Raw genomic sequence first — 9247 nt, 5'->3', positions numbered from 1 at the left:
TTTTGCGGTACGCGGGCCTCTCACTGTTGTGGCCTCTCCCGTTGCGGAGCACAGGCTCCAGACGCACAGGCTCAGTGGCCATGGCTCACGGGCCCAGCCGCTCCGCGGCATGTGGGATCTTCCCGGACCGGGCCACAAACCCGTGTTGCCTGCATCAGCAGGCGGACTCTCAACCACTGCGCCACCAGGGAAGCCCTTGCTCATTCAGTTTTTGACCCTCTCATTGACTGCTGCTCATAGGGAACTTCCAGGCAGGAGAGGATGGTTGGATTCTAAAGCGTTTCTGTCAGTATGAGCAGCGCAGCCTGGAGCAGCTGATGCGTGACCCCCTGCGACCTTTCGTGCCAGCCTACTATGGCATGGTGCAGCAGGATGGCCAGGCCTTCAACCAGATGGAAGATCTCCTGGCAGACTTTGAGAACCCCTCCATCATGGACTGCAAGATGGGCAGCAGGTAGTTTCAGGGGCAGCCATGGGGCAGAGGTGAAGGGTCGGGGGGACATTTTTGAAGATAGCGCCAAGCCAATCTTCAAAGCGGTTGTACCAGCATCCTTTCCCACCATCAGTGTATGAGAGTTCTGTTCTATCTTCTCATCAACACTTTGTATTACCTGTTTTATTACTTTTAACTATTCTGGTGAATAGTTATGGTTTTAATTTTGATTTCTCTGATGACCAAACAACTTGAGCATTGATTGATTGGCCATTTGGATATCCTCTTTTGAAAAGTGCCCATTTTTCTACTGGTCTCTCTTTTTCTTTTTATTATAAAGATGTATAATTCTTTATATATTCTGGATACAAGTCCTTTGCTGGAGATATGCACACACACACACACACACACACACACACACACACACTCCAACTCTCCCATTTCACTCTCTTAACGTCTTTTGATAAACAGAAGTTTTTTTTTTAATTTATTATTTAGTTAGTTAGTTTTGGCTGCGTTGGGTCTTTGTTGCTGCACGTGGGCTTTCTCTAGTTGCAGCGAGCTGGGGCTACTCTTTGTTGCGGTTGCAGTGCATGGGCCTCTCATTGCGGTGGCTTCTTTTGCTGCAGAGCATGGGCTCTAGGTATGTGGGCTTCAGTAGTTGTGGCTTGCAGGCTCTAGAGCGCAGGCTCAGTAGTTGTGGTGCACTGGATTAGTTGCTCCACGGCATGTGGGATCCTCCTGGACCAGGGATTGAACCCGTGTCCCCTGCACCGGCAGGCAGATTCTTAACCACTGTGCCACCGAGGAAGTCCCGAGAAGGACTTTTAATTTAGTACAGGTTGTCAATTTTTTTCATTATGGTTAGTAGCTTTGTGTTTAAGAAATCTGCCTACTGTAAGGTCACAAAGATCTTCTCCTATGTTTTCTTCTACAAGCTTTGTTTTAATTATCGCATTTAGATCTGCAATCCACCTAGATTTAATTTTTGTCTATGGTCTGAGGCCCAGATCGAGGTTCATTCCCCTCTCCCCACCGCCTTATGGATATCCTATTGACCTAGCACCATTTATTGAAAAGACTGCCCTTTTCTCATTGAATTGTGGTGCCTTCTTTGTCATAAATTGGGTGAATGTACGTGTGTCTGTTTGTGGACTCTGTTCTGATCCATTGATCTATTTGTATATTCTTGTGCCACACTGTAGTTTTGTAACATGCCTTGATATCAGGGAGTGTAAGTCCTCCAGCTTTGTTCTTCGTAATTTCCCTTGTTATATCCTCTGTGTCCCAGGACCTACCTGGAGGAGGAGCTGGTGAAGGCGCGAGAACGGCCCCGGCCCCGGAAGGACATGTATGAGAAGATGGTGGCTGTGGACCCTGGGGCCCCCACCCCCGAGGAACATGCCCAGGGTGCAGTCACCAAGCCCCGCTACATGCAGTGGAGGGAGACCGTGAGCTCAACCTCCACCCTGGGTTTCCGGATCGAGGGCATCAAGGTGAGGGCCAGGAGCTGCTAGCCTGTTTGTAGAGGGCTAAGAGCTAGATCTGAGGCAGGGCTTCCCAAGGAACCAGGGTGTCAGAGAAAGCAGGAAAGAAGCAAGATCTGGAGAGAGAGCAGGAGATGGCAGAGGATGGAAAAATGCACTAGGAGGGTTCCTGCTTCTCTCTTACCCCTGTGTCTATCACAGACCAAGTTTTCTTTATCCATCTGCCTGAAGGTCTCTTGATTCCATCTTCTTTCCCCTCCCCAAGACCAAGACCCTGTCTTAGTCCAGCTGCATCTTCTCCTGACTCAGCCTCCCTGGCCTCCCAGATGCTGGTCTCACCTCCTCTGATCCATCATCCAACACAGCAGCTGGAGGGGCTTTTTCCTCCTAATGGAGAAAAATGTTCTCTTTTCTTCTTTATTTCTTTTTTCAAAAGTTGTTTATTTTATTTATTTATTTTTGGCTGTATTGGGTCTTCGTTGCTGTGCACGGGCTTTCTCTAGTTGCGGAGAGCGGGGGCTACTCTTCGTTGCAGTGTGTGGGATTCTCATTACGGTGGCTTCTCTTGTTGCGGAGCGTGGGCTCTAGAACGCAGGCTCAGTAGTTGTGGCTCATGGGCTCTAGAGCACAGGCTCAGTAGTTGTGGCGCACGGGCTTAGTTGCTCTGCGGCATGTGGGATCTTCCCGGACCAGGGCTCGAACCCGTGTCCCCTGTATTGGCAGGCGGATTCTTAACCACTGCACCACTAGGGTAGCCCCTTTCTTTCTTTTTTTTGTAAATTAAATCTAATTGTTTGAATAGCTATTCACACAGCTCAAAAGTCAAAATAATATTATAAAAGGGTATATAGGAGAAATCTCTCTCCCAACACTGTTGCCGTCCTTCCCATTCTGTCCCTCCACCACACCCTCCTCATGGGGAACCACTTTATCAGTTTCTTATATTTCTTCCTGTATTTAAAAACAAATGCAGTTGTATATACTACCTTTTCCTCCCATTTTTTAATTTATTTATTTGGCTGCACTGGGTCTTAGTTTCAGTATGCAGGATCTTTTTAGTTGCGGCATGTGAACTCTTAGTTGCGGCATGTGGGATCTAGTTCCCTGACTAGGGATTGAATCGGGCCCCCTGCATTGGGAGTGTGGAGTCTTAGCCACTGGACCACTGGGGAAGTCCCTCCTCCCTTTTTCGTTTTTACAAAAGGGGGCATATAGTCCTGGAGTTTCCCATATCATTTCGTAGAGAGATAGGAGATCCTCTTCCTCCCTCCCTCCCTCCCTTCCTTCCTATTCCTTCTATAATAGCTCTTTGTGGATGTGCCACAGTCCCCTATAGATGGCACAGTGAAACACTTTCATTTCTTTGAAAGGGTCCTGTTCTCTCCTGCCACAGGCCCTCTGCACATGCTGTTTCCTGTGCCAGGAGTACTTTTCCCCTGCTCCCCTGGTTGACTGACTCCCAGTCATTTTCCTGACTCCTTCCAAATTTCACTTCCTCTGGGAAGCCCTCCTTGAGTTCCATCCGACTAGTTCAGGGTCTTTACCTCTTTATAACTCCCTGTACTCCATTATTCTTATCTCCCTTTGTGATGATCTTATCCAGTATTTGTATCCCTCATCTGTGCTGTTACCTGTGCTGTTACCTCCATGTTACCATTGCCTACAGGGCACCTGGCACAGCATGGCAGAATGACTCAGGGGGCTCTCTGTGCCTCTCTCAGACAAAAAATAACATTAGTCTCTTTTACTGAGTGCTTACTTACTATGTGCCAGGCACTGTGCAGTGTATCCTACACACCCAATCTCTCCTCCTCCTTATACCAGCTTTAGGAGGTAGATACTAACACAATTCCCATTTTCCAGATGAGGAGCTCAAGGCTGAGGCAGGTGAAGTGACTTGCTTAACGCCACCTAGCTACGAATTAGCAGAGCCATGATTCAAAGCCAGATCCACCCAGCTCCAAAGCCCACTCGGCTAGACTGGCTCAACCAGAGGGTTCAAGGTTAGACTTAAAGGACTGGTTGCTCAGGAGTATGACTTGGGGCTAGGCAGGTGGGCTAGCTTCCCCTGAACAGCAAGTGAGCCTGGAGGTGGGTAGGTGGCCCCTGGAAGTGCCTGAGGCTGCTTGGTGTTGGGCATGGGAAGGAAAAAGTATGGCACCCCTCATCCTGTAGAAAGCCGACAGGACCTGCAACACTAACTTCAGGAAGACGCGGAAGCTGGAGGAGGTGACAAAGACGTTGGAGGACTTTGTGGATGGGAACCGCGCAATCCTGGTGAGCGGGACACCTATGCCCCCAAATTTAGCAGCTTAGGACCACCACCATCATTGTTCCTCCCACATCAACAGTCTTTTGCCTTGGGCTGAGGTTGGCTGACACTGGCTGGCATTGCTCACCATCAGGCCAGCTGGTGGGAGGGCCCTGCTCTCATGTCTGGTGACTGCCTCACTGTCTCAGCTCCTGGCTCCATCCAGCAGACCAGCCTGGGCTTGTTCTCATGGTGGAAGCAGCAGGCCAAGAAAACAAGTGAAAAAGCAAAGCCTCTCGATGGCTAGGCTAAGAATGGCCACCATCATTCTCGCCATGTTCTATTGGCCAAAGCAAGTCATAAGACCAAGACTAGATTACAAGGGAAAGACTCCACCTCTTGGTGGGAGGAGCTGCTAGGAATTGTGGGTATTCATGTAATCTACCAACCACACTCTTTTTTTTTTTAATTTTTATTTATTGTGTTCATTTATTTTTGGACACACTGGCTCTTCGTTGCTGCACATGGGCTTTCTCTAGTTGCAGCGAGCAGGGGCTACTCTTTGTTGCAGTGTGCAGGCTTCTCATTGCGGTGGCTTCTCTTGTGGTGGAGCACAGGCTCTAGGAGCGCGGGCTTCAGTAGTTGTGGCACACGGGCTCAGTAGTTGTGGCTCACGGGCTCTAGAGCACAGGCTCAGTAGTTGTGGTGCACGGGCTTAGTTGCTCCGTGGCATGTGGGACCTTCCCGGACCAGGGCTCGAACCCATGTCCCCTGCATTGGCAGGCAGATTCTTAACCACTGCGCCACCAGGGAAGTCCCCAACCACACTCTTGTCTGTGCCACCCTGATGCATCCAACCCCTGCCTCCCGCCACCTCCCATTTCCCCATCGCCCCCTTTACCCCATTCTGGCTGGGGTATGCCTACTCCTCTGGGGTTATGGGATGAGTTCAGATCTCAAGGTGGGTAAGGACCCACAAAGTCCATAAGCTAACCAAGAAATCCTCCCTCTCATGCACAGAAAAAGTACGTGGCACGCCTAGAAGAACTTCGTGAAGCTCTGGAGAACTCCCCCTTCTTCAAGACCCACGAGGTGCGAGCCCCGGCCACCATGGGAACAGAGGGCCCTGTGTGAGGGGGAGTGTCGGGGTCCAGGTGGTACTCGGCAGAAACCACCAACAGGGTCACAGGCCAAAGCTATAAAAGGAAGCCCCGAGTTTTGGGGTTTGCTTCTTTAGGGTAGGCAGCACGAGGGATTTCAGGGAAGTGGGACAGTTAGGAGCATGGACCCCAGCCAGGTGGCCTTGGGATGAGGCTGGCTCTGCCATTTGACCCTGGGCATATGACCTACCCTCTCAGGCCTCAGTTTCCTCCTGACATGGGGAGGAACAATAGTACCTTCCTTATAGAGCTGCTGAGGTGGGAGATGAGCAAATGCAGAGCGCCGTGAGGAGCACAGAGGGGCTCTTGACTCCTAGCTCTTGTGGTTATTTTATACCCATGATTATTTACAATTATTGTTACCTGCCTTCCTCATCTGGTGGGTGTCCCCACTCCCCTTTCCTCTCTCTCCTTTCCACAGCCTGTGTCTTTTTGGAAACATTCATCTCTCTGGGGCTGTCTCAGAAAGTCCGTGGTGACGTCACTGTGTCTATCTCCAAGTTCTTCCGCCTCCCCCGTCAAGCCCCTCTCTCTTTTTCCTGATATCACTGACTTCTGAAAAAGCACCAACCTGGGCGTCAGGCCAGCCTGTGTTCAAATCCCAGCCACCTGAGCCTGGGCAGCAGCTCCGCAGGCCTGTCTCCTGACCTGTAGGACAGGGTAACAGTAGCACCTGCCGCATGGGTGTAACGAAGGTTAAGTGGATTAATATAGTTAAAGACCAGCCCATAGGAACCCTGCAGTATGTGTTTTTGCGGTATGCAGGCCTCTCACTGTTGTGGCCCCTCCCGTTGCGGAGCACAGGCTCCGGACGCGCAGGCCCAGCGGCCATGGCTCACGGGCCCAGCCGCTCCGCAGCATGTGGGATCTTCCCAGACCGGGGCACGAACCCGTGTCCCCTGCATCGGCAGGCGGACTGTCAACCACTGCGCCACCAGGGAAGCCCTGTGCCAGCTTTTATGGTCACGTTTGTTATCACCAAACATCACCCTCATCACCCTTGTTACTGCCTTTGAGCTTTACACGCGAGTCACAAAGAGGAGGCCTGGGGGCCCCGCCTCTTATTCCCTCAGGTTTGGTTTCACCTGCCCGGTGACTAAACATTTAAAAAAATTAGTTGCCAGCATTGAAAACATGATAAAGATGTAGAGTTCACACTAAAATCGGGATTTCCAGTTTCTCTTGGCACCATGAGAGACATGGTAACCCTGGGCCGCTCGCCACATGCCAACAGCCATCCAGAGCTGGGCAGCGTCTGCCTCTTCTGACAGCCACCTGCTCACCTGCCCAGTCATCCGGGTTCTCTGGGAGCACTGGTGTCTGAAACCCGACTAGAAAAAGGGAGAGGCTTGCAAACCTGGCGTTAGATGAAAGGAAGGAATGTATTTCTAACTAAAAAAGAAAAAACAACCCAGTATCTCCGGAGGGCTGTGTGGCCAGCTCCACAAGGCAGCTTGTGAGCTGTGGAACGTGGAATGCTGCAGTGACCCCAGGAGGTGGGGCAGTTACCATCACCCCCATTCTACAGATGAGCAAACCGAGCCGGACAAAGGAAGCCACTTGCCTGGCGTCACCAGCAGCAATCCGCTGGGGCTGAGTGGTTGCTGCCCCTTCCCGCGCGGAGGCATTATCCACTCCCTCAGTCCCCGCCAGGCCCCTCTGACGGCTTCAGGATCCTGCGGGCATTTGAGTTTGTACCCCAGCTTGAAAAAGGATAACAGTTAACACTGTTTTGCATTTGTTTATGCGGGCAACTCTTCTAAGAGCTTTCTGTGGATTAATTCACACATAATATGCACAGCAACCTTTGAGGTAAATGGTACTCTTATTCCGTTATTCCCACTTTGTACGTGAGGACACAGAGATAAGGAGAAGTTAAGTACCCTGCCCAAGGCCACACAGCCATAAGTGGCAGAGCTAGGGTTTGAACCCAGGCAGCCTGGCTCCAAAGTTCATGCCGTCAGCCACCCTGCCCAGCAGTCTGTGGGGCCGGGACCTTGGCCAGTGCCTGCCCCTCCCTCTAACCTCCTGCCTCTCCCTCTGCAGGTGGTAGGCAGCTCCCTCCTCTTTGTGCATGACCACACCGGCCTGGCCAAGGTCTGGATGATCGACTTTGGCAAGACAGTGGCCCTGCCTGACCACCAGACGCTCAGCCACCGGCTGCCCTGGGCTGAGGGCAACCGCGAGGACGGCTACCTCTGGGGCCTCGACAACGTGATTCACCTTCTCCAGGGCCTGGCCCATAGCTGACCTGCTCGCCCACCATCACGTTTATTTATTGGATGGTGCCCGTGTGGCTGGAGGGGCCCCGAGATGCATGGAGGCCTGAAGTCCAGGGATGGGAAAGGTTGCACTGCACACCACGCAGGACCGGTGCAGAAGATGCAGAGGGCCTTGGCGATCAGGTGGCACCGCACCCTCGGGGGCGGGGAGGTCGTTAAGAGCCCGAGAGGCACGTGCCATGGCTGGGTCCCGCAGTGAGTCAGAACCAGACTGGGTCCCCTGACCAGCCAGGAAGTCTTCTGAGGGGCTGCAGAGGCCACAACTAAACCACACGCCCTGAGAGAACACAGTGTACGTACTGCAGGGCACGGGCATGACCTCAGGCTTGTCACCACATGGATGACTGTAACCTCGGCCTCCTCGTCAGCCCCTCCCTCTACGAGCTGGCCCCTTGCAGGCCCGAGAACCAGACCTCATTTGTGAGCAAATGTAGCAGACCTTGGTTGGCCCGCCCGGGAGAGTTATAGCCCAGTCTCTTCATCTGGGGTCCCTCCAAGTGCTGACAGAGGCTCTGAGGGTGTGGCACCCTGGGACTGGCTTGAGAGCTGCCACCACTAGGCAGGGCCCAGTTCACCCTGTCCTACCCGCCTTTGGCCCCATGGGCTCCTGCCCTGCTCCTGGGAGAACTCTGCTGACCCCCCTGCAGACTGAAACCACAGCCATGTCCCATGCCAGCACTGTGACCAGCACAACCTTGTTCCTCAGGCCTCAGCCTCGGGACGTCCTCCTTCTGCCCTTTACCCTTTTCTGTCTCCTCCCTCCTAGCGGACTGTGGTGGCAGGAAGGGCATTCAGAAGGAAAAGGGAAAAGCAGGCTTGGGAACCAGCTGCCTTCCTCGGGAGGGCCCCCATCCCTGGCCTCTGCTGTGAAGAGGCCCCGCTTGGGCCTGCGGTGCAGGGTAGGTGGGCCTGCAACCTGGTCCAAACCAAAGACCCCAGCACTCTGAGGTGTGGGTAGCGCCCCTCTGTCCTCCTCCTGCACCTAACTTTGGGTTCCTGGCCCACAAAGCTGGGCTTGGGGAGGACAGGTGCCCCCCCCATCCCTTAGCCAAAGCTCTAACGTGGTCTTCCGGCTGACGTGTGCTCCTTTTCTACTGACCATCTTTATACTTATTTATGTGAGAGGTAGTTGTTAAGACGGGGCAGCGCTGGGGAACAGGAGGCAAAACTGTTTCACTGCCTTTCCGTGACGACACCCCAATAAACAGCACATTTACAGTCACCTTTGTCTTTTGTATCTGGGGTTTGTGGGCTCAAAGCTCGTAATTGGAGCATTAGCGTCAGGTAGGGTGATGGGATAATGATTGGTCTGGGGTAGAGGCAGGCTCAGAGTGGGCGGGTTCATTCATCCGCTTCACCGAGTTGGTACTCTTGTGCCTGGCTCTGTGCAGGGAACACAGGGGTGACCAAGACAACTCCAAGCCCTGTCCTCCAGGGCTCCCAGGACAGTGCACCAGGGCTCCCAGGATAGTGCCACCCAGGGTGTCAGGGCTGGGGTGGGTAAGAAACACTACACTGTAGTTTCTAATAAAACCCTTTGTTGGGCATGGGGGACATAGCAGTGACCAGGACAGATCTGTTCCTCCCCTTTCGGAACGGATGGAATAGGTATTCGTTAAATGCTCTCTCTTTCC

General features: G+C 52.7%; 1 protein-coding gene across 1 annotated transcript in view; it reads left to right on the top strand.

The window, feature by feature from the left end:
- Positions 1-7581, top strand: part of ITPKC (inositol-trisphosphate 3-kinase C) — a 16296-nt gene extending 8715 nt beyond the window's left edge. The window contains exons 4-8 of the mRNA XM_007458699.1: positions 241-454; positions 1725-1929; positions 4096-4197; positions 5192-5263; positions 7378-7581. Of these exons, the coding sequence (XP_007458761.1) occupies positions 241-454; positions 1725-1929; positions 4096-4197; positions 5192-5263; positions 7378-7581 (797 nt within the window). The remainder of the gene's footprint in view (positions 1-240; positions 455-1724; positions 1930-4095; positions 4198-5191; positions 5264-7377) is intronic.
- Positions 7582-9247: the final 1666 nt, after the last annotated feature.

This window comes from Lipotes vexillifer, unplaced genomic scaffold, assembly GCF_000442215.2.
Source record: "Lipotes vexillifer unplaced genomic scaffold, Lipotes_vexillifer_v1.1 scaffold371, whole genome shotgun sequence".
NCBI classification, from domain to species: domain Eukaryota; kingdom Metazoa; phylum Chordata; class Mammalia; order Artiodactyla; family Lipotidae; genus Lipotes; species Lipotes vexillifer.
Note: the sequence above shows the minus strand (reverse complement) of the source record. Positions and strands in the feature narration are given on the sequence as shown.